Genomic DNA, 26,731 nt, shown 5'->3' with positions numbered 1-26,731 from the left:
GCCATTATACAGTATGGAGCACTGTATGGCCAATATAGAGTATGGAGCATCATGTGGAGCCATTATACAGTATGGAGCATCATGTGTGGCCATTATACAGTATGGAGCATCATGTGGAGCCATTATACAGTATGGAGCATCATGTGTGGCCATTATACAGTATGCAGCATCATGTGGGCCCATTATACTGTATGGAGCATCACGTGGGGCCAGTACACTGTACGCAGCAACATTTGGGGCCATTATACAGTACGGAGCATCATGTGGGGCCATTATAGTTATAGTTATTATTAAGGTTGAAGGAAGACTATAAGTCCATCTAGTTCAACCCATAGCCTAACCCAACATGCCCTAACATGTTGATCCAGAGGAAGGCAAAAAAAAACCATGTGGCAAAGAGTAAGCTCCACATTGGGGAAAAAAATTCCTTCCCGACTCCACATACGGCAATCAGACTAGTTCCCTGGATCAACGCCCTATCAAGGAATCTAGTGTATATACCCTGTAACTTTATACTTTTCCAGAAAGGTATCCAATCCCCTCTTAAATTTAAGTAATGAATCACTCATTACAACATCATACGGCAGAGAGTTCCATAGTCTCACTGCTCTTACACTAAAGAATCCACGTCTGTTATTATGCTTAAACCTTTTTTCCTCCAAACGCAGAGGATGCCCCCTAGTCCCGGTTTCAGGTATTATACAGTATGGAGCATCATGTGTAGCCATTATACAGTATGGAGCGCTGTGTGGCCATATTTTTTTGTTTCTAATTATTGTTTATGAAACATTGTGATCAGAAGTGCTAAATGGGTGTGGTTGGGGCGTGACTAGTTGTGAAATGGGTGTGGTCAGAGGTGTGGCCTAAAATTTGCCGCTGCGCATGCCGCTAACTTTGTCCCTCTTTCCCTTCCTCGACAGTTGGTTGGTATGCTTTAAGTATGATTTTATTCAATGTCTGGCAGAGAATAACATTTCTGGTATCAACACTTTATCGGGGCAGTGTGTGAAGGGGGCTGGCTGCACATCTTAATAGCTATGCACAGTTCCTGTTAGGCCTCTTTCACACTTCAGTTATTTGGCGTCAGTCACTACCGACATAGTGACGGATTGACGGATCCGTCACAATTGTTGCGAAAACGGTTCTAACGGATCCGTTTTTTTGACGGATCAGTTACTTGGGGGTTGTCTGGGAGAAGTATCTACTTTTTGGAGCATGCGCAATTGAAAAAACGGATTGGGGCGACGGATCCGCCGAAAAAACGGTTGCGGCGGATCCGTCGCCCATAGGCGCCCATTCTATGGAATGGCGGACGCGATGGATCCGTCGCGATCCGCCATTTCGGCGTTGACAAAAAACGTTACAATGTCCGTCTATTTTCAGAAAACGTCCGCCAAATTTCGACGGATCCGTCGCATGGCGGATGGAACGGACGACCATCCGTCACAATCCGTCACTAATGCAAGTCTATGGGAAAATAACGGATCCGTCAAAAAAAATGACGGATCCGTTATTTGACGAAAATGGCGGTTTTAGACTGACGCCAAATAACTGAAGTGTGAAAGAGGCCTTACATGTCCAGACTGTACTGTGCTGGAGACAATCTGCAAGCGGAACTACAAGGAGGAGAGATGAGCACTTGCAGCTGAAGGTCGGAGAATATTTCAGACAAAAAATAATAAGAAATTGAATTATTATCTAATTTTGAAAACATTTAATAAACATCGATATTTGGCTGAAACCCGTTTATCTGATTTCATGTTGAATCCTGTGAAGGTTTAAAGTCTGATATTCAGTCTCTTATATTCTTAGGGGAGAGCGGGACACCAGGAATCCCAGGAAAAATGGGTCCACAAGGGGTTAAAGGAGATAAAGGTACAAAAATCAATATTTTATATTCCTCAGAGAGAGAAGCAGCCACCACCTTGGATATAATTATGTGGAGAAAGCTGGTACAACCTGGGCATCTCCTATATATAATTATATATGTACAGCTGGTATAACCTGGGCATCTCCTGTATATAATTATATATGTACAGCTGGTATAACCTGGCCATCTCCTATATATAATTATATATGTACTGCTGGTACAACCTGGGCATCTCCTATATATAATTATATATAATTATATATGTACAGATGGTATAACCTGGGCATCTCCTATATATAATTATATATGTACTGCTGGTACAACCTTGGCATCTCCTGTATATAATTATATATGTACAGCTGGTATAACCTGGGCATCTCCTATATATAATTATATATATACAGCTGGTATAACCTGGACATCTCCTGTATATAATTATATATGTACAGCCGGTATAACCTGGACATCTCCTATGTATAATTGTTTATGTACAGCTGGTATAACCTGGGTATCCCCTATATATAATTATATATGTACAGCTGGTATAACCTGGGCATCTCCTGTATATAATTATATAACTCGTATGTATAGCTGGTATAACCTGGGCATCTCTTGTATATAATTATATATATATATATAGCTGGTATAACCTGGGCATCTCCTGTATATAATTATATATGTACAGCTGGTATAACCTGGGCATCTCTTGTATATAATTATATATGTACAGCTGGTATAACCTGGGCATCTTTTGTATATAATTATATATGTAAAGCTGGTATAACCTGGGCATCTCTTGTATATAATTATATATGTATAGCTGGTATAACCTGGGCATCTCTTGTATATAATTATATATATAAAAATGTCTTTTTTCGGCCTTACTAACTATGTTACTATGTTACTATATACAGTGGGGCAAAAAAGTATTTAGTCAGTCAGCAATAGTGCAAGTTCCACCACTTAAAAAGATGAGAGGCGTCTGTAATTTACATCATAGGTAGACCTCAACTATGGGAGACAAACTGAGAAAAAAAAATCCAGAAAATCATATTGTCTGTTTTTTTTATCATTTTTTTTGCATTTTATGGTGGAAAATAAGTATTTGGTCAGAAACAAACAATCAAGATTTCTGGCTCTCACAGACCTGTAACTTCTTCTTTAAGAGTCTCCTCTTTCCTCCACTCATTACCTGTAGTAATGGCACCTGTTTAAACTTGTTATCAGTATAAAAAGACACCTGTGCACACCCTCAAACAGTCTGACTCCAAACTCCACTATGGTGAAGACCAAAGAGCTGTCAAAGGACACCAGAAACAAAATTGTAGCCCTGCACCAGGCTGGGAAAACTGAATCTGCAATAGCCAACCAGCTTGGACTGAAGAAATCAACAGTGGGAGCAATAATTAGAAAATGGAAGACATACAAGACCACTGATAATCTCCCTCGATCTGGGGCTCCACGCAAAATCCCACCCCGTGGGGTCAGAATGATCACAAGAACGGTGAGCAAAAATCCCAGAACCACGCGGGGGGACCTAGTGAATGTACTGCAGAGAGCTGGGACCAATGTAACAAGGCCTACCATAAGTAACACACTACGCCACCATGGACTCAGATCCTGCAGTGCCAGACGTGTCCCACTGCTTAAGCCAGTACATGTCCGGGCCCGTCTGAAGTTTGCTAGAGAGCATTTGGATGATCCAGAGGAGTTTTGGGAGAATGTCCTATGGTCTGATGAAACCAAACTGGAACTGTTTGGTAGAAACACAACTTGTCGTGTTTGGAGGAAAAAGAATACTGAGTTGCATCCATCAAACACCATACCTACTGTAAAGCATGGTGGTGGAAACATCATGCTTTGGGGCTGTTTCTCTGCAAAGGGGCCAGGATGACTGATCCGGGTACATGAAAGAATGAATGGGGCCATATATCGTGAGATTTTGAGTGCAAACCTCCTTCCATCAGCAAGGGCATTGAAGATGAAACGTGGCTGGGTCTTTCAACATGACAATGATCCAAAGCACACCGCCAGGGCAACGAAGGAGTGGCTTCGTAAGAAGCATTTCAAGGTCCTGGAGTGGCCTAGTCAGTCTCCAGATCTCACCCCTATAGAAAACCTTTGGAGGGAGTTGAAAGTCCGTGTTGCCAAGCGAAAAGCCAAAAACATCACTGCTCTAGAGGAGATCTGCATGGAGGAATGGGCCAACATACCAACAACAGTGTGTGGCAACCTTGTGAAGACTTACAGAAAACGTTTGACCTCTGTCATTGCCAACAAAGGATGTATTACAAAGTATTGAGATGAAATTTTGTTTCTGACCAAATACTTATTTTCCACCATAATATGCAAATAAAATGTTAAAAAAACAGACAATGTGATTTTCTGGATTTTTTTTTCTCAGTTTGTCTCCCATAGTTGAGGTCTACCTATGATGTAAATTACAGACGCCTCTCATCTTTTTAAGTAGTGGAACTTGCACTATTGCTGACTGACTAAATACTTTTTTGCCCCACTGTATATATAGCTGGTATAACCTGGGCATCTCTTGTATATAATTATATATGTATAGTTGGTATAACCTGGGCATCTCTTGTATATAATTATATATATATAGCTGGTATAACCTGGGCATCTCCTGTATATAATTATATATGTACTAGATTGTGGCCCGATTCTAACGCATCGGGTATTCTAGAATATGCATGTCCCCGTAGTATATGGACAATGATGATTCCAGAATTTGCGGCAGACTGGAGGACTGATCAATATAGATGTGTCAGGAGGACTGATCAATATAGAAGTGTCAGGAGGACTGATCAATATAGAAGTGTCAATCAGAGACGCGGGATTTCTACGTCGATGCTGTGCCCGTCGCTGATTGGTCGAGGCCTGGCGGCCTCGACCAATCAGAGAGCCGGGATTTCCAGGACAGACAGACAGACAGACAGACAGACGGAAAAACCCTTAGGCAATTATATATATAGATCAGGAGGACTGATCAATATAGAAATGTCAGGAGGACTGATCAATACAGATGTGTCAGGAGGACTGATCAATATAGAGGTATCAGGAGGACTGATCAATATAGAAGTGTCAGGAGGACTGATCAATATAGAAGAGTCAGGAGGACTGATCAATATAGAGGTATCAGGAGGACTGATCAATATAGAGGTATCAGGAGGACTGATCAATATAGAAGTGTCAGGAGGACTGATCAATATAGAGGTGTCAGGAGGACTGATCAATATAGGTGTCAGGAGGACTGATCAATATAGGTGTCAGGAGGACTGATCAATATAGAAGTGTCAGGAGGACTGATCAATATAGAGGTGTCAGGAGGACTGATCAATATAGAAGTGTCAGGAGGACTGATCAATATAGAGGTGTCAGGAGGACTGATCAATATAGAGGTATCAGGAGGACTGATCAATATAGATGTGTCAGGAGGACTGATCAATATAGAATGTCAGGAGGACTGATCAATATAGAAGTGTCAGGAGGACTTATCAATATAGAGGTATCAGGAGGACTGATCAGTATAGAAGTGTCAGGAGGACTGATCAATATAGGTGTCAGGAGGACTGATCAATATAGAAGTGTCAGGAGGACTGATCAATATAGAGGTGTCAGGAGGACTGATCAATATAGAAGTGTCATGAGGACTGATCAATATAGAAGTGTCAGGAGGACTGATCAATATGGAGGTGTCAGGAGGACTGATCAATATAGAAGTGTCAGGAGGACTGATCAATATAGAAGTGTCAGGAGGACTGATCAATATAGAATGTCAGGAGGACTGATCAATATAGAGGTGTCAGGAGGACTGATCAATATAGAAGTGTCAGGAGGACTGATCAATATAGAGGTGTCAGGAGGACTGATCAATATAGAGGTGTCAGGAGGACTGATCAATATAGATGTGTCAGGAGGACTGATCAATATAGAATGTCAGGAGGACTGATCAATATAGAATGTCAGGAGGACTTATCAATATAGAAGTGTCAGGAGGACTGATCAATATAGAAGTGTCAGGAGGACTGATCAATATAGAGGTGTCAGGAGGACTGATCAATATAGAGGTATCAGGAGGACTGATCAATATAGATGTGTCAGGAGGACTGATCAATATAGAATGTCAGGAGGACTGATCAATATAGAGGTGTCAGGAGGACTGATCAATATAGAAGTGTCAGGAGGACTGATCAATATAGAGGTGTCAGGAGGACTGATCAATATAGAGGTGTCAGGAGGACTGATCAATATAGGTGTCAGGAGGACTGATCAATATAGAAGTGTCAGGAGGACTGATCAATATAGAAGTGTCAGGAGGACTGATCAATATAGAAGTGTCAGGAGGACTGATCAATATAGAAGTGTCAGGAGGACTGATCAATATAGAAGTGTCAGGAGGACTGATCAATATAGAGGTGTCAGGAGGACTGATCAATATAGAGGTGTCAGGAGGACTGATCAATATAGATGTGTCAGGAGGACTGATCAATATAGAATGTCAGGAGGACTGATCAATATAGAGGTGTCAGGAGGACTGATCAATATAGAAGTGTCAGGAGGACTGATCAATATAGAGGTATCAGGAGGACTGATCAATATAGAAGTGTCAGGAGGACTGATCAATATAGGTGTCAGGAGGACTGATCAATATAGAAGTGTCAGGAGGACTGATCAACATAGAGGTGTCAGGAGGACTGATCAATATAGAAGTGTCATGAGGACTGATCAATATAGGTGTCAGGAGGACTGATCAATATAGAAGTGTCAGGAGGACTGATCAATATAGGTGTCAGGAGGACTGATCAATATAGAAGTGTCAGGAGGACTGATCAACATAGAGGTGTCAGGAGGACTGATCAATATAGAAGTGTCATGAGGACTGATCAATATAGGTGTCAGGAGGACTGATCAATATAGAAGTGTCAGGAGGACTGATCAATATAGGTGTCAGGAGGACTGATCAATATAGAAGTGTCAGGAGGACTGATCAACATAGAGGTATCAGGAGGACTGATCAATATAGAAGTGTCATGAGGACTAATCAATATAGAAGTGTCAGGAGGACTGATCAATACAGAAGTGTCAGGAGGACTGATCAATACAGAAGTGTCAGGAGGACTGATCAATATAGAAGTGTCAATCAGAGACGTGGGATTTCTACGTCGATGCTGTGCCGGCCTCTGATTGGTCGAGGCCGACAGGGATCAGAGAGCCGGGATGTCTACGTCCTTTATGACATCATCGTCGCTGTGCCCGTCGCTGATTGGTCGAGGCCTGGCGGCCTCGACCAATCAGAGACGCGGGATTTCTACGTCGATGCCGTGCCGGTTTCTGATTGGTCGAGGCCTGGCGGCCTCGACCAATCAGAGAGCCGGGATTTCCAGGACAGACAGACAGACAGAAAGACAGACAGACAGACAGACAGACGGAAAAACCCTTAGACAATTATATATATAGATAGCTGGTATAACCTGGGCACCTCTTGTATATAATTATATATGTATAGCTGGTATAACCTGGGCATCTCCTGTATATAATTATATATATACTAGATTGTGGCCCGATTCTAACGCATCGGGTATTCTAGAATATGCATGTCCCCGTAGTATATGGACAATGATGATTCCAGAATTTGCGGCAGACTGGAGGACTGATCAATATAGAGGTATCAGGAGGACTGATCAATATAGAAGTGTCAGGAGGACTGATCAATACAGAAGTGTCAGGAGGACTGATCAATATAGAAGTGTCAATCAGAGACGCGGGATTTCTACGTCGATGCTGTGCCCGTCGCTGATTGGTCGAGGCCTGGCGGCCTCGACCAATCAGAGAGCCGGGATATCCAGGACAGACAGACAGACAGACAGACAGACAGACAGACGGAAAAACCCTTAGGCAATTATATATATAGATCAGGAGGACTGATCAATATAGAAATGTCAGGAGGACTGATCAATACAGATGTGTCAGGAGGACTGATCAATATAGAGGTATCAGGAGGACTGATCAATATAGAAGTGTCAGGAGGACTGATCAATATAGAGGTGTCAGGAGGACTGATCAATATAGAAGAGTCAGGAGGACTGATCAATATAGAGGTATCAGGAGGACTGATCAATATAGAGGTATCAGGAGGACTGATCAATATAGAAGTGTCAGGAGGACTGATCAATATAGAGGTGTCAGGAGGACTGATCAATATAGAGGTGTCAGGAGGACTGATCAATATAGAGGTGTCAGGAGGACTGATCAATATAGAGGTGTCAGGAGGACTGATCAATATAGGTGTCAGGAGGACTGATCAATATAGGTGTCAGGAGGACTGATCAATATAGAAGTGTCAGGAGGACTGATCAATATAGAGGTGTCAGGAGGACTGATCAATATAGAAGTGTCAGGAGGACTGATCAATATAGAAGAGTCAGGAGGACTGATCAATATAGAGGTATCAGGAGGACTGATCAATATAGAGGTATCAGGAGGACTGATCAATATAGAAGTGTCAGGAGGACTGATCAATATAGAGGTGTCAGGAGGACTGATCAATATAGAGGTATCAGGAGGACTGATCAATATAGAGGTGTCAGGAGGACTGATCAATACAGAAGTGTCAGGAGGACTGATCAATATAGAATGTCAGGAGGACTGATCAATATAGAGGTGTCAGGAGGACTGATCAATATAGAAGTGTCAGGAGGACTGATCAATATAGAGGTATCAGGAGGACTGATCAATATAGATGTGTCAGGAGGACTGATCAATATAGAATGTCAGGAGGACTGATCAATATAGAGGTGTCAGGAGGACTGATCAATATAGAAGTGTCAGGAGGACTGATCAATATAGAAGTGTCATGAGGACTGATCAATATAGAAGTGTCAGGAGGACTGATCAATATAGAGGTGTCAGGAGGACTGATCAATATAGAAGTGTCAGGAGGACTGATCAATATAGAATGTCAGGAGGACTGATCAATATAGAAGTGTCAGGAGGACTGATCAATATAGAAGTGTCAGGAGGACTGATCAATATAGAAGTGTCAGGAGGAATGATCAATATAGAAGTGTCAGGAGGACTGATCAATATAGAAGTGTCAGGAGGACTGATCAATATAGAAGTGTCAGGAGGACTGATCAATATAGAAGTGCCAGGAGGACTGATCAATATTGAGGTATCAGGAGGACTGATCAATATTGAGGTATCAGGAGGACTGATCAATATAGAAGTGTCAGGAGGACTGATCAATACAGAAGTGTCAGGAGGACTGATCAATACAGAAGTGTCAGGAGGACTGATCAATATAGAAGTGTCAATCAGAGACGTGGGATTTCTACGTCGATGCTGTGCCGGCCTCTGATTGGCCGGGATGTCTACGTCCTTTATGACATCATCGTCGCTGTGCCCGTCGCTGATTGGTCGAGGCCTGGCGGCCTCGACCAATCAGAGACGCGGGATTTCTACGTCGATGCTGTGCCGGTCTCTGATTGGTCGAGGCCTGGTGGCCTCGACCAATCAGAGAGCCGGGATTTCCAGGACAGACAGACAGAAAGACAGACAGACAGACAGACGGAAAAACCCTTAGACAATTATATATATAGATATATATACCACCGGTATAACCTGAGCATCTCCTGTATATAATTCTATATGTACAGCTGGGATAAAGTGGGCATTTTTTGTATGTAACTATAAATGTACAGCCAGTAAAAGCTGGTCATTTTCTATATATAATAATATATGTACAGCTGGTATAACCAGGGTATATTATATATACAATTATATATGAACAGCTTGTATAACATGGGTATATTCTGTACATTATGTGTACCGTATTAATTACAGTAAATGTCACTGTTTTCTCTCTAGGAGATGCGGGAGTTTGTCCTCAGCACAGTAAGTTGTGAGATTTATATTAAATTCCTTTTTTATTCATCAATTAGTTACATTTATAATTAAATTGATTTTCATTGATTATTCTAAAGACAATTCATTTCATTTTTTATTTGATATTCTCTATGATCCATTGATGGTCTTTCTTCAGCTGCCCAGAACTGTAAGGATCTGCTGGATCAGGGTCAGTCTCTCACTGGGTGGTACACGGTCTATCCAGAAGGTGGCGCTCCTCTCACTGTCCTGTGTGACATGGAGCGTGATGGAGGCGGCTGGACAGTGAGTTTCCCCCTGCAGTAATATTACTTATCTGTACCTGGGAAAGCTGAGTGACATATTGGACACACTTGTACTGAGTGAGGCTTTTTTTTCTCGTAGGTGTTCCAGAGGCGCATGGACGGTTCTGTGGATTTTTTTAGGGCCTGGAATGATTATAAGAAGGGATTTGGCCATCAGAGCAGTGAATTCTGGCTGGGAAATGACAACCTTCATCGTCTGACTTATTCCGGTAATGACGGAGTTCAGGGTCCTCGCTGGCTGGTTTGTTGTTACAGTCTGTAACTATTTGTCTATAAAGTTATATAAAGCAAAGTGATAAGTGGCACCATCAGTTTCTGTACATCCCAGTCCCAACCTAATGCGTTAGAATTCACATGTAAAGCGCCATGGAATAAATGGCGCTATAACAATAAATAATAATAATAATTACCTGTACTGAGCAATAGAACTCAATGTCAGGCGATATCTGCAAAAGCAAGGAAGATTTTAAGGTGTATAAAAAGAGAATAAACCTGAGATCCCAATGTAATATTACCCATGTATGGTTCCTTCCTAAGCCCACATCCTCAACATGGGATCCAGTTTTGGGCTCCACATTTTACTACGGATTAAGGAAAACTAGAGACGGTTTGAAATTGGGCACTTAGATATTGTTCTGGAAGGTCAGGGATATGGCCTGACTACAGATACAGTTGAACACAACCGTGGAGCAGGAAGCGACCTTAAGGTCACATGGCCGGGCAGCAGAGAACAGGACAATTGCTAACGAGCAGGCAAGTAGTCAAGTGGAATGCTTCTGTGATGATCACTATGGGTATGTTCGGCCATTATATTGTGCAAGGGGAATTTACTATCGGGTCATCATACTGTGTGTGTGGAAGTCAAAAACTGTGGAGGCATCATACTGAGTGTGGGAGGAATGTACTGTCGGGACATCACACTGTGTGGGGGGAATGTACTCTGGTGACATCACACTATGTGTGGGGGGAATACACCATGTGGTCAGACATCATGATCATCCAGTGTGTGTGGGGAATGCACCATAGGGACATCATACTGTGTGTGGGGGAAGGATACACCATGGGGATAGACATCATACTGTGTGTGGGGGGAGTGCACCGTGGGGGTCATCATACTGTGGAGGGGGGGGGGAATGCATCATGGGAACATTATACTGTGCATGGGGGAGGGAGTGTACTGTTGGGACATCATACTGTGTGTTGGGAATGTACTGTGGGAAAATCATACTTTGTGTTCGGGGAATGCACCATGGGGACATCATACTGTGTGTGTGGGGGGGGGGGGGAAACACCCTGTGTACAGACATCATACTGTGTGTGGGGGAAATGCACCATGGGGGCATCATAATGTGTGGGAGGAATACACCATGGTTACAGACATCATACTGTGTGTGAGGAGAATGCACCGTTGGGACATCATACTGTGTGGGGGAATATGCACCATGGGGACAAAAACACTGCATAGGGTAATTTTCTGTGGGGACATCATACTGTGTGGGGGGGGGGGGGATGCATCGTGGGGACATCATACTGTGTGCGGAGGAAGGATACACCATGGGGACAGACATCATACTGTGTGTGAGGGAAATGCACCATTGGGACATCAAACTGTGTGTGGGGAGAATACACCGTGGGGACATCATACTGTGTGTGGGCGGAATGTACCATTGGGACATCATACTGTGTGTGTGTGGGGGGGGGGAATCACCCTGTGTACAGACATCATACTGTGTGGGGGAAATGCACCATGGGGGTATCATAATGTGTGGGAGGAATACACCATGGTTACAGACATCATACTGTGTGTGAGGAGAATGCACCGTTGGGACATCATACTGTGTGGGGGAATATGCACCATGGGGACAAAAACACTGCATAGGGTAATTTTCTGTGGGGACATCATACTGTGTGGGGGGGGGGATGCATCGTGGGGACATCATACTGTGTGTGGGGGAAGGATACACCATGGGGACAGACATCATACTGTGTGTGAGGGAAATGCACCATTGGGACATCAAACTGTGTGTGGGTAGAATACACCGTGGGGACATCATACTGTGTGTGGGTGGAATGTACCATTGGGACATCATACTGTGTGTGGGACGAAATGCATCATGGGGACTTTATACTGTACATGGGGGAATGTACTGCGGAAAAATCATACTGTGTGTGGGGGAGAATGCACCTTGGGGACATCATACTGTGTGTGGGGAATGCACCATGGTGACAGACATCATACTGTGTGTGGGGGAAATGCACCGTGGGGACATCATACTGTGTGTGTGGGGGGGAATGCACCGTGGGGAAATCATACTGTGTGTGGAGGGGGGAATGCACCATGGGGACATCGTACTGTGTGTGAGGGGAATGCCCATGGGGACATCCTACTGTGTGTGGGAGAATACACCATGGGGACATCATACTGTGTGTGGGGGGAATGCACTGTGGGAACATCATACTGTGTGTGGGGGGAATGCACCGTGGGGACATCATACTGTGTGTGTGGGGGGAATGCACCATGGAGACATGATACTGTGTGTGAGGGGAATGCACCGGGGGGACATCCTACTGTGTGTGGGAGAATACACCATTGGGACAAATATCATAATGTGTGTAGGTGGAATACACTGTGGGGACAGACATCATACTGTGTGTGTGGGGGGAGTGCACCGTGGGGTCATCATACTGTGTGTGGGGGGGAATGCATCATGGGGACATTATACTGTGCATGGGGGAATGTACTGTTGGGACATCATACTGTGTGGGGGGAATGTACTGCGGGAAAATCATACTTTGTGTGGGGTGAATGCACCATGGGGACATCATACCGTGTGTGGGGGGAATGCATCATGGGGACACACTGTGTTTGGGGGGGATACACCATGTGGATAGACATCATACTGTGTGTGGGGGAAATGCACCATGGGGGCATCATAATGTGTGAGAGGAATACACCATGGGGACAGACATCATACTGTGTGTGGGGAGAATGCACCATTGGGACATCATACTGTGTGGGGGAATATGCACCATGGGGACAAAAATACTGCATGGGGGAATTTTCTGTGGGGACATCATACTGTGTGGGGGGAATGCATCGTGGGGACATCATACTGTGTGTGGGGGGAATGCTTCATGGGGACATTATGCTGTGCATGGGGGAATGTACTGTTGGGACATCATACTGTGTGGAGGGAATGTACTGCGGGAAAATCATACTTTGTGTGGGGGGAATGCACCATGGGGACATTATACCGTATGTGGGGGGAATGCATTATGGGGACATACTGTGTGTGGGGGGATACACCATTTGGAAAGACATCATACTGTGTGTGGGGGAAATGCACTATGGGGGCATGATAATGTGTGGGAGGAATACCCCATGGGGACAGACTTCATACTATCTGTTTGGGGGGAATGCACTGTTAGGACAAAAACACTGCATGGGGGAATTTTCTGTCTGGACACCATACTGTGTGGGAGGGGAATGCATCATGTGGACATCATACTGTGTGGGGGGAATACACCATGAAGACAGACGTCATACTCTGTGTAGGGGGAATGCATAGTGGGGACATTATATTGTGCATGGGGGAATGTACTGTGGGGACATCATACAGTGTGTGGGGGAATACACCATGGGGACAGACATATTGTGTGTGGGGGGAATGCACCATGTGGCTATCATAATGTGTGGGGGAATACACCATGGGGACAGACATATTGTGTGTGGGGAGAATGCACCATTGGGACATCATACTGTGTGTGGGGGAATGCACAGTGGTGTCATCATACTGTGTGTGGAGGGGAATACACCGTGGGGACATTACACTGTGCATGGGAGAATGTACTGTTTGGACATCATACTGTGTGAGTGGGGAATGTACTTTGAGAAAATCATACTGTGTGTGAGGGAAATGAACTATGGGGACATCATACTGTGTGTGGAGGGGAATGCACCGTGGGGACATCATACTGTGTGAGGGGGAATGTACTGCGGGAATATCATACTATGTGTGGGGTAATGCACCATGGGGACATCATACTGTGTGCGTGGGAAATGTACCGTGGAGACATCATACTGTATGTGGGGGAAATGCACTATGGGGTCATCATACTGTGTGTGGGTGGAATGCAGAGTAAGGACATTATACTGAGCATGGGGAATGTACTGTGGGGACATCATGCTATGTGTGGAGGAAATGTACTACTGTGACATCATACTGAGTGTGGGGGGAATGCACCGTGGGGGCATCATACTGTGTGTGGAGGGGAATGCACAGTGGGGACATTACACTGTGCATGAGAGAATGCACTGTGGGAACATCATACTGTGTGTGGGAGAATGCATTATAGGGACATCATACTGTGTGTGGGGAGAATACACCATGTCACAGAAAATATAACAAATATAAATGCCCCAATTAAAGTATAATCACCGACTAAAGCATTACATAAACAAATAATTACAATACACAATAAAACGTACCATTTATTAATCTTACTGATAAAAATAACAACACTCACAACCTAAAAACGTCTACTATTAGGCTGACAAAAAGATACAGGGTGCACTCAGAACCTATTAAATAACCATCTTACCCTACCTTGCCGCGGAGGTTGGCACCCTAAAAGTCCTGCGCAATGGTGCCCCCGCTCACCGAAGACTCGCCCTAACTCACCCTGGAACACCCTCAAGTGAGGAAGATAGACAACCAGCAGACCATACAAACAGACAAACAAACAAAAAATGCAATTGGAGATGCAAAAAACAGTAAGTGCACATATGCTATAAAAGATTAGCACATATCAAGCAGAAAATTGCACTTATCCCCGTACGGCCTATAGCCTTAATATAGGATCAGACTGTACCTAGATACATGCTACCTGCCTGCGGGGGTTGGCACCCTATAATCCTGCGCAAATGGCGCCCTCGTCGTCTGGCCCTGATACGCCCTAATACTGCCAATTGGCAACCAGACCGAAAAAAATACACAAAAAGCAGTCCGCATGTACAGTCACCAATTAGGTAAACTATACCACCTAACCAAAAAACAAAAAACAAGACATCCCCAATAACACAAACATATACATCTCAATATACATATCCCAGTATGTTCATCTCGACGCGTTTCCCCGAGGTCGGTTCATCAGGAGACATACTAAAAAGATTACACTTATCTGAGTGACGGGTAGAGGAAAAATCACTTAAGGAGGTGTACGGTAGAGCAGTGGGGAACAGTGTCCATCCCTGACCGCAGGTTACAATCAGCCTTACACACAGCGATTTCGCAGTGCTTTAAATACAATCGCACTCACCCCCTCATGGTGCTAATCAGCGCTTCCTGACCGACGCTGAATCAATCACTTCCGGGTCTTATTTCTTAAAGGGTAACTCATTTATGCGCAAATGCATGGCGCCCTACGTCAGCGCTTCAGCCGAAACGCAAATGCGTCTCAGCTCGCGCATGCCCCGTTAGTCTTCCAGGGTCAACATAAAAAGAGCGATATGCGTTCCACATCACGCATGCGCCCCAGCGCAACACCGCAGGGCGCCTAAATATGATTTATTACACACTTAGATTATACTAAGAAAGCGCCAGCGTTAGAAAGAAGAAAGGCATGCGCCACTAATAATACAAAATGAAAATATTTTGACCCTTACCCTCACTCCCAGATCTTGAAGGGTAACTCATTACTGCGCAAATGTATGACGCCCTATGTCAGCTCTTCAACTGGAACGCAAATGCATCTCAGCTCGCGCATGCCCCGTTCATCTTACAGGGTCTGACAACAGCCCAACATTAAAAGAGCAATATGCGATCCACATTAACGCATGCGCTCAGCGCAACAACACAGGGCGCCTAAATATGATAAGTTACACACTTAGACTATACTAAAAAAAAACGCCAATTATTACGTCAGCGTTAGAAGAAATAAGGCAACGCCACTAGTAATACCAAATGAAAATAGTTTACCCCTTACACAAAAACACTGAAAAGAGCCACTCAGATAAATCCCCACCATTTTTAGATCGTGTATAAACAAAATACAAAAATAAATAATAATAATTATAAATGATAATGACCAACCCCACTTTTGGGACAATGGGTCAAAGGACAAAAATCCATCAGGGAATCACAATAGGGAGATGGTGCAGAACAATTATCACACAAAGCAGCCAAATTGCAGTTGGTCGTTCAAGCCTTGTGGTTTCATGCTCTTCATGCGAAATATCCATTTTGCCTCTTTCTGCAAAATTAAGCGGTCCCAATCTCCTCCTCTCACTGGTGGTGTCACAACCTCCATCACTGAAAAACTAAAGCACCTCAAGTCACCTCCATGTACCCCCCTAATATGATTGGAAATAGGGGTATCACGTCCATTCAAAATATCACCAATGTGTTCGCCCATCCTCCTGCGCAGCTCCCGTTTAGTTTTACCCACATAATCCATAGGGCAGCTGCACTGGAAAAGATAGACTACACCTTCAGTTTTACAATTAGCGAAGTGCCTCATATCATAAGCCCTTCCCGTACAAGAGCTCACAAAGGTGCTACTCCTCGAGACATATTTACAAAATTTGCATTTTCCACATTTAAAGGTACCATTCTGTCTCTTTTCCAACCAAGTGGGAGACTTCTTTGGGGGGAAAAAGGCACTATGGACCAATTGATCACGAATTGATCTCCCTCTCCTATATGTAATAGATGGAATATCAGGGATGATATCCCTCAAAACTGGGTCCATTCTCAGAATCCCCCAGTGTTTCTGAATTACTTCCCTTACCTTATAGGATTGATTATCATATGTACCTATGATTCTCAGATCATTACCCCCCTCCTCCTTCGCTTTTTTAACAAGCAAAGGGGCTCTCTCCTTAGTACTAGAGTTTTTAAAGGCCTCATTTAGGACACCCAACGGGTAGCCTCTATCCACAAATTTGTCTCTCAAGTCCCCCACTTGTCGGTAAAAGCCAGAATCAGTTGAACAGTTCCTTCTCATACGCAGGTATTGCCCCCTCGGTATACCCCTCCTCAAAGCCACAGGGTGATGACTCTCCCAACGCAACAAATTATTAGTAGCCGTGGGTTTATAATACGTCTCAGTAACTATCCGCCCTGTGCTACTCCTAGAGATTTTCAAATCCAGAAAATTTATAGAGTCCCGTTGGAACTCATAAGTCAACCTAAGATCAATAGCATTGTCATTAAGTTCATCCACAAATCTAGAGAACGACGACACATCCCCCGACCAGAGTATAAGCACATCGTCTATATATCTACCCCAAAATAATATCTGAGGTTTCCACCAGAATGCGTCGTCGTCCCCAAAAACTGATTGGTCCTCCCACCAGCCCAGGAATAAATTAGCGTACGTGGGAGCACAAGGGCTCCCCATAGCCGTACCCCTGAGCTGGTGGAAGAACCTACCCCCAAAAGCAAAAAAATTGTGTTTGAGCACAAATTCAAGTAATCCAACAATGCACTGATTATGTCGGGACAACTGTGTACCCCTTGATCTAAGGAAAAAGTTAGTAGCTTGAAGACCTTTATCGTGTGGGATATTGCTATAAAGTGCCTCCACATCAATGGAGGCAAAATTTACGTCATCACCAAGGACAATGTCCTCAAGCCTGAGGAGGAGATCCGAGGAGTCCCTCACGTAAGAGGGCAACGAGGTTACAAATGGTCTTAACACTCTATCGATGTACACACTGGTGTTCTGCGTGATCGAATCGATCCCAGCCACTATTGGGCGACCCTTCAACGGGCTCAAGCCCTTATGCACCTTTGGCAATGAATAAAAAACGGCCAAAACTGGAAACTTAGGAAGCATAAAATTATACTCATTCCTTGATATTAGCCCATCATTACTCGCTTCTATAAGTAGTGTTTTAAGATCTTCCATAAACTCTTTAGTAGGGTCCTTTCTAAGAGGTCTATACGTAGAAGTGTCTTTCAAGATATTTTCACACATCACCTGGTATTGGCAGAGATCTAAAATTACCAGGTTCCCCCCCTTATCGGAGGGCTTAAATACATAATCCTTATTGGCAGCAAGACCATCCAATGCCTCCCTTTCCGCTTTAGTTAGATTAGAATAGTACTTATCCCCCTGAGTGTTAATCTTTTCCAGATCCTCCACCACCAATCTGGTAAATATCTCTATGCTATCATAGCCCTCTTGAGGGGGCATTCTAACACTTCTAGGTTTAAGATCAGTAAATGGGCCTGTGTCCAAAGGTCTCTCATTCTCCCTAAGCAGGTCAGTCAGAATTCTCACACTGGGCAAATCCTCCTCCGTTATACCCAACAGCTCACAATCAGCCCGATCATGTGTTTTAAAAAACTTTTTCCATCTGACTTTCCTAATGAACAGATTAATATCCTTGACCCAACCAAATTCATCAAATTTATTTGTAGGGACAAAAGAGAGACCCTTGGACAACACGGACCTCTCCACATTACTCAAAGAGTAGGAGGAAAGATTTATAATCCTATTATCCTCCATTACTTTTTGTTCTTGACCTCCTTTTCTTTTGGAGGATCCGTACCCATAACCCTCTTTTTCTCCAAAAAAGACAAGGATGAGGATGATGGAGAGGGTCCTGAGGGAGACATCTCTCTTCTGTAAAGATTCCTTGTGACCATACGGTCCTGTCTTACCCATTTGTGTCTATTATTTTTCCTACGTGTACCTCCAAAGATACCCCTACTTTCCAAAAAACTGGGTGCCGCTCTATCAGTATCCGATGAGTCAATATCAGAAGATGATATATCTGTAGTATTTTGCAACCTCCTATCCTCCTGCAAAAATGTGTACACCCTTTTCTCTTTAAACTCCTGGATGTCCCGAGTAAACTGTTTATGTTTTCTGGCCTTAATTTCACTCTGGAACTGTTCAACTGTAGTTTGAAGGCTAGCCTCCCTCCTAGAAAAATCGGTATGTGTCTTAAATTTTAGGACCTCCTCCACTTGGTCAGCTAGTTTCTTGGAGGTAGCTTCAAAGGTTCTCTTCTCCTCTTCCAATAGAATAGTCATGAACCTTAGGGAGCTTTCAGTAAGTTCTGTTTCCCATCTACTTAGGAGGTTAGCGGACCTAGATCTCCGTGCTGGTGTAATGGAGATCCTAAGACCTTTTGGTACAATTTTATTCTTAATATAATTTTCCAGTGACTGCGTTTCCCACCAGGAGCGAATATTATCTTTATAACATGCAGTGAGATCGTTGAAAAGGCACCTCAAGTCTGTACTCTTAGTACCGCTTCCTTCCTCTACTTCAGAGAAAGCATCCAAAGCATCAGCCACCCATAACTCCCTATTGATAGTCCCAGACAGAAAGCCCGCCATAAGTAAACAATATCACAGAAAATATAACAAATATAAATGCCCCAATTAAAGTATAATCACTGACTAAAGCATTACATAAACAAATAATTACAATACACAATAAAACGTACCATTTATTAATCTTACTGATAAAAATAACAACACTCACAACCTAAAAACGTCTACTATTAGGCTGACAAAAAGATACAGGGTGCACTCAGAACCTATTAAATAACCATCTTACCCTACCTTGCCGCGGAGGTTGGCACCCTAAAAGTCCTGCGCAATGGCGCCCCCGCTCACCGAAGACTCGCCCTAACTCACCCTGGAACACCCTCAAGTGAGGAAGATAGACAACCAGCAGACCATACAAACAGACAAACAAACAAAAAATGCAATTGGAGATGCAAAAAACAGTAAGTGCACATATGCTATAAAAGATTAGCACATATCAAGCAGAAAATTGCACTTATCCCCGTACGGCCTATAGCCTTAATATAGGATCAGACTGTACCTAGATACATGCTACCTGCCTGCGGGGGTTGGCACCCTATAATCCTGCGCAAATGGCGCCCCCGCTTTCGTCGTCTGGCCCTGATACGCCCTAATACTGCCAATTGGCAACCAGACCGAAAAAAATACACAAAAAGCAGTCCGCATGTACAGTCACCAATTAGGTAAACTATACCACCTAACCAAAAAACAAAAAACAAGACATCCCCAATAACACAAACATATACATCTCAATATACATATCCCAGTATGTTCATCTCGACGCGTTTCCCCGAGGTCGGTTCATCAGGAGACATACTAAAAAGATTACACTTATCTGAGTGACGGGTAGAGGAAAAATCACTTAAGGAGGTGTACGGTAGAGCAGTGGGGAACAGTGTCCATCCCTGACCGCAGGTTACAATCAGCCTTACACACAGCGATTTCGCAGTGCTTTAAATACAATCGCACTCACCCCCTCATGGTGCTAATCAGCGCTTCCTGACCGACGCTGAATCAATCACTTCGGGGTCTTATTTCTTAAAGGGTAACTCATTTATGCGCAAATGCATGGCGCCCTACGTCAGCGCTTCAGCCGAAACGCAAATGCGTCTCAGCTCGCGCATGCCCCGTTAGTCTTCCAGGGTCAACATAAAAAGAGCGATATGCGTTCCACATCACGCATGCGCCCCAGCGCAACACCGCAGGGCGCCTAAATATGATTTATTACACACTTAGATTATACTAAGAAAGCGCCAGCGTTAGAAAGAAGAAAGGCATGCGCCACTAATAATACAAAATGAAAATATTTTGACCCTTACCCTCACTCCCAGATCTTGAAGGGTAACTCATTACTGCGCAAATGTATGACGCCCTATGTCAGCTCTTCAACTGGAACGCAAATGCATCTCAGCTCGCGCATGCCCCGTTCATCTTACAGGGTCTGACAACAGCCCAACATTAAAAGAGCAATATGCGATCCACATTAACGCATGCGCTCAGCGCAACAACACAGGGCGCCTAAATATGATAAGTTACACACTTAGACTATACTAAAAAAAAACGCCAATTATTACGTCAGCGTTAGAAGAAATAAGGCAACGCCACTAGTAATACCAAATGAAAATAGTTTACCCCTTACACAAAAACACTGAAAAGAGCCACTCAGATAAATCCCCACCATTTTTAGATCGTGTATAAACAAAATACAAAAATAAATAATAATAATTATAAATGATAATGACCAACCCCACTTTTGGGACAATGGGTCAAAGGACAAAAATCCATCAGGGAATCACAATAGGGAGATGGTGCAGAACAATTATCACACAAAGCAGCCAAATTGCAGTTGGTCGTTCAAGCCTTGTGGTTTCATGCTCTTCATGCGAAATATCCATTTTGCCTCTTTCTGCAAAATTAAGCGGTCCCAATCTCCTCCTCTCACTGGTGGTGTCACAACCTCCATCACTGAAAAACTAAAGCACCTCAAGTCACCTCCATGTACCCCCCTAATATGATTGGAAATAGGGGTATCACGTCCATTCAAAATATCACCAATGTGTACGCCCATCCTCCTGCGCAGCTCCCGTTTAGTTTTACCCACATAATCCATAGGGCAGCTGCACTGGAAAAGATAGACTTTAGTTTTTCAGTGATGGAGGTTGTGACACCACCAGTGAGAGGAGGAGATTGGGACCGCTTAATTTTGCAGAAAGAGGCAAAATGGATATTTCGCATGAAGAGCATGAAACCACAAGGCTTGAACGACCAACTGCAATTTGGCTGCTTTGTGTGATAATTGTTCTGCACCATCTCCCTATTGTGATTCCCTGATGGATTTTTGTCCTTTGACCCATTGTCCCAAAAGTGGGGTTGGTCATTATCATTTATAATTATTATTATTTATTTTTGTATTTTGTTTATACACGATCTAAAAATGGTGGGGATTTATCTGAGTGGCTCTTTTCAGTGTTTTTGTGTAAGGGGTAAACTATTTTCATTTGGTATTACTAGTGGCGTTGCCTTATTTCTTCTAACGCTGACGTAATAATTGGCGTTTTTTTTTAGTATAGTCTAAGTGTGTAACTTATCATATTTAGGCGCCCTGTGTTGTTGCGCTGAGCGCATGCGTTAATGTGGATCGCATATTGCTCTTTTAATGTTGGGCTGTTGTCAGACCCTGTAAGATGAACGGGGCATGCGCGAGCTGAGATGCATTTGCGTTCCAGTTGAAGAGCTGACATAGGGCGTCATACATTTGCGCAGTAATGAGTTACCCTTCAAGATCTGGGAGTGAGGGTAAGGGTCAAAATATTTTCATTTTGTATTATTAGTGGCGCATGCCTTTCTTCTTTCTAACGCTGGCGCTTTCTTAGTATAATCTAAGTGTGTAATAAATCATATTTAGGCGCCCTGCGGTGTTGCGCTGGGGCGCATGCGTGATGTGGAACGCATATCGCTCTTTTTATGTTGACCCTGGAAGACTAACGGGGCATGCGCGAGCTGAGACGCATTTGCGTTTCGGCTGAAGCGCTGACGTAGGGCGCCATGCATTTGCGCATAAATGAGTTACCCTTTAAGAAATAAGACCCGGAAGTGATTGATTCAGCGTCGGTCAGGAAGCGCTGATTAGCACCATGAGGGGGTGAGTGCGATTGTATTTAAAGCACTGCGAAATCGCTGTGTGTAAGGCTGATTGTAACCTGCGGTCAGGGATGGACACTGTTCCCCACTGCTCTACCGTACACCTCCTTAAGTGATTTTTCCTCTACCCGTCACTCAGATAAGTGTAATCTTTTTAGTATGTCTCCTGATGAACCGACCTCGGGGAAACGCGTCGAGATGAACATACTGGGATATGTATATTGAGATGTATATGTTTGTGTTATTGGGGATGTCTTGTTTTTTGTTTTTTGGTTAGGTGGTATAGTTTACCTAATTGGTGACTGTACATGCGGACTGCTTTTTGTGTATTTTTTTCGGTCTGGTTGCCAATTGGCAGTATTAGGGCGTATCAGGGCCAGACGACGAGAGCGGGGGTGCCATTTGCGCAGGATTATAGGGTGCCAACCCCCGCAGGCAGGTAGCATGTATCTAGGTACAGTCTGATCCTATATTAAGGCTATAGGCCGTACGGGGATAAGTGCAATTTTCTGCTTGATATGTGCTAATCTTTTATAGCATATGTGCACTTACTGTTTTTTGCATCTCCAATTGCATTTTTTGTTTGTTTGTCTGTTTGTATGGTCTGCTGGTTGTCTATCTTCCTCACTTGAGGGTGTTCCAGGGTGAGTTAGGGCGAGTCTTCGGTGAGCGGGGGCGCCATTGCGCAGGACTTTTAGGGTGCGAACCTCCGCGGCAAGGTAGGGTAAGATGGTTATTTAATAGGTTCTGAGTGCACCCTGTATCTTTTTGTCAGCCTAATAGTAGACGTTTTTAGGTTGTGAGTGTTGTTATTTTTATCAGTAAGATTAATAAATGGTACATTTTATTGTGTATTGTAATTATTTGTTTATGTAATGCTTTAGTCGGTGATTATACTTTAATTGGGGCATTTATATTTGTTATATTTTCTGTGATATTGTTTACTTATGGCGGGCTTTCTGTCTGGGACTATCAATAGGGAGTTATGGGTGGCTGATGCTTTGGATGCTTTCTCTGAAGTAGAGGAAGGAAGCGGTACTAAGAGTACAGACTTGAGGTGCCTTTTCAACGATCTTACTGCATGTTATAAAGATAATATTCGCTCCTGGTGGGAAACGCAGTCACTGGAAAATTATATTAAGAATAAAATTGTACCAAAAGGTCTTAGGATCTCCATTACACCAGCACGGAGATCTAGGTCCGCTAACCTCCTAAGTAGATGGGAAACAGAACTTACTGAAAGCTCCCTAAGGTTCATGACTATTCTATTGGAAGAGGAGAAGAGAACCTTTGAAGCTACCTCCAAGAAACTAGCTGACCAAGTGGAGGAGGTCCTAAAATTTAAGACACATACCGATTTTTCTAGGAGGGAGGCTAGCCTTCAAACTACAGTTGAACAGTTCCAGAGTGAAATTAAGGCCAGAAAACATAAACAGTTTACTCGGGACATCCAGGAGTTTAAAGAGAAAAGGGTGTACACATTTTTGCAGGAGGATAGGAGGTTGCAAAATACTACAGATATATCATCTTCTGATATTGACTCATCGGATACTGATAGAGCGGCACCCAGTTTTTTGGAAAGTAGGGGTATCTTTGGAGGTACACGTAGGAAAAATAATAGACACAAATGGGTAAGACAGGACCGTATGGTCACAAGGAATCTTTACAGAAGAGAGATGTCTCCCTCAGGACCCTCTCCATCATCCTCATCCTTGTCTTTTTTGGAGAAAAAGAGGGTTATGGGTACGGATCCTCCAAAAGAAAAGGAGGTCAAGAACAAAAAGTAATGGAGGATAATAGGATTATAAATCTTTCCTCCTACTCTTTGAGTAATGTGGAGAGGTCCGTGTTGTCCAAGGGTCTCTCTTTTGTCCCTACAAATAAATTTGATGAATTTGGTTGGGTCAAGGATATTAATCTGTTCATTAGGAAAGTCAGATGGAAAAAGTTTTTTAAAACACATGATCGGGCTGATTGTGAGCTGTTGGGTATAACGGAGGAGGATTTGCCCAGTGTGAGAATTCTGACTGACCTGCTTAGGGAGAATGAGAGACCTTTGGACACAGGCCCATTTACTGATCTTAAACCTAGAAGTGTTAGAATGCCCCCTCAAGAGGGCTATGATAGCATAGAGATATTTACCAGATTGGTGGTGGAGGATCTGGAAAAGATTAACACTCAGGGGGATAAGTACTATTCTAATCTAACTAAAGCGGAAAGGGAGGCATTGGATGGTCTTGCTGCCAATAAGGATTATGTATTTAAGCCCTCCGATAAGGGGGGGAACCTGGTAATTTTAGATCTCTGCCAATACCAGGTGATGTGTGAAAATATCTTGAAAGACACTTCTACGTATAGACCTCTTAGAAAGGACCCTACTAAAGAGTTTATGGAAGATCTTAAAACACTACTTATAGAAGCGAGTAATGATGGGCTAATATCAAGGAATGAGTATAATTTTATGCTTCCTAAGTTTCCAGTTTGGCCGTTTTTTATTCATTGCCAAAGGTGCATAAGGGCTTGAGCCCGTTGAAGGGTCGCCCAATAGTGGCTGGGATCGATTCGATCACGCAGAACACCAGTGTGTACATCGATAGAGTGTTAAGACCATTTGTAACCTCGTTGCCCTCTTACGTGAGGGACTCCTCGGATCTCCTCCTCAGGCTTGAGGACATTGTCCTTGGTGATGACGTAAATTTTGCCTCCATTGATGTGGAGGCACTTTATAGCAATATCCCACACGATAAAGGTCTTCAAGCTACTAACTTTTTCCTTAGATCAAGGGGTACACAGTTGTCCCGACATAATCAGTGCATTGTTGGATTACTTGAATTTGTGCTCAAACACAATTTTTTTGCTTTTGGGGGTAGGTTCTTCCACCAGCTCAGGGGTACGGCTATGGGGAGCCCTTGTGCTCCCACGTACGCTAATTTATTCCTGGGCTGGTGGGAGGACCAATCAGTTTTTGGGGACGACGACGCATTCTGGTGGAAACCTCAGATATTATTTTGGGGTAGATATATAGACGATGTGCTTATACTCTGGTCGGGGGATGTGTCGTCGTTCTCTAGATTTGTGGATGAACTTAATGACAATGCTATTGATCTTAGGTTGACTTATGAGTTCCAACGGGACTCTATAAATTTTCTGGATTTGAAAATCTCTAGGAGTAGCACAGGGCGGATAGTTACTGAGACGTATTATAAACCCACGGCTACTAATAATTTGTTGCGTTGGGAGTGTCATCACCCTGTGGCTTTGAGGAGGGGTATACCGAGGGGGCAATACCTGCGTATGAGAAGGAACTGTTCAACTGATTCTGGCTTTTACCGACAAGTGGGGGACTTGAGAGACAAATTTGTGGATAGAGGCTACCCGTTGGGTGTCCTAAATGAGGCCTTTAAAAACTCTAGTACTAAGGAGAGAGCCCCTTTGCTTGTTAAAAAAGCGAAGGAGGAGGGGGGTAATGATCTGAGAATCATAGGTACATATGATAATCAATCCTATAAGGTAAGGGAAGTAATTCAGAAACACTGGGGGATTCTGAGAATGGACCCAGTTTTGAGGGATATCATCCCTGATATTCCATCTATTACATATAGGAGAGGGAGATCAATTCGTGATCAATTGGTCCATAGTGCCTTTTTCCCCCCAAAGAAGTCTCCCACTTGGTTGGAAAAGAGACAGAATGGTACCTTTAAATGTGGAAAATGCAAATTTTGTAAATATGTCTCGAGGAGTAGCACCTTTGTGAGCTCTTGTACGGGAAGGGCTTATGATATGAGGCACTTCGCTAATTGTAAAACTGAAGGTGTAGTCTATCTTTTCCAGTGCAGCTGCCCTATGGATTATGTGGGTAAAACTAAACGGGAGCTGCGCAGGAGGATGGGCGAACACATTGGTGATATTTTGAATGGACGTGATACCCCTATTTCCAATCATATTAGGGGGGTACATGGAGGTGACTTGAGGTGCTTTAGTTTTTCAGTGATGGAGGTTGTGACACCACCAGTGAGAGGAGGAGATTGGGACCGCTTAATTTTGCAGAAAGAGGCAAAATGGATATTTCGCATGAAGAGCATGAAACCACAAGGCTTGAACGACCAACTGCAATTTGGCTGCTTTGTGTGATAATTGTTCTGCACCATCTCCCTATTGTGATTCCCTGATGGATTTTTGTCCTTTGACCC

General features: G+C 43.6%; 1 protein-coding gene across 4 annotated transcripts in view; it reads left to right on the top strand.

Moving 5' to 3' along the window:
• The window catches only part of LOC138662257 (ficolin-1-B-like), a 68,366-nt gene that overhangs the window by 9,889 nt on the left and 31,746 nt on the right, over positions 1-26,731 (top strand). The window contains exons 3-6 of one of the 4 annotated variants that reach the window (XM_069747649.1): positions 1,813-1,875; positions 9,752-9,778; positions 9,927-10,054; positions 10,154-10,283. In XM_069747649.1, the coding sequence (XP_069603750.1) occupies positions 1,813-1,875; positions 9,752-9,778; positions 9,927-10,054; positions 10,154-10,283 (348 nt within the window). Of the gene's footprint in view, positions 1-1,812; positions 1,876-9,751; positions 9,779-9,911; positions 10,055-10,153; positions 10,284-26,731 lie in introns of all 4 variants that reach the window. The other 3 variants (XM_069747650.1, XM_069747648.1, XM_069747647.1) reach the window with 3 other exon arrangements.

Source organism: Ranitomeya imitator, chromosome 2, assembly GCF_032444005.1.
Source record: "Ranitomeya imitator isolate aRanImi1 chromosome 2, aRanImi1.pri, whole genome shotgun sequence".
Lineage (NCBI taxonomy): Eukaryota > Metazoa > Chordata > Amphibia > Anura > Dendrobatidae > Ranitomeya > Ranitomeya imitator.
Note: the sequence above shows the minus strand (reverse complement) of the source record. Positions and strands in the feature narration are given on the sequence as shown.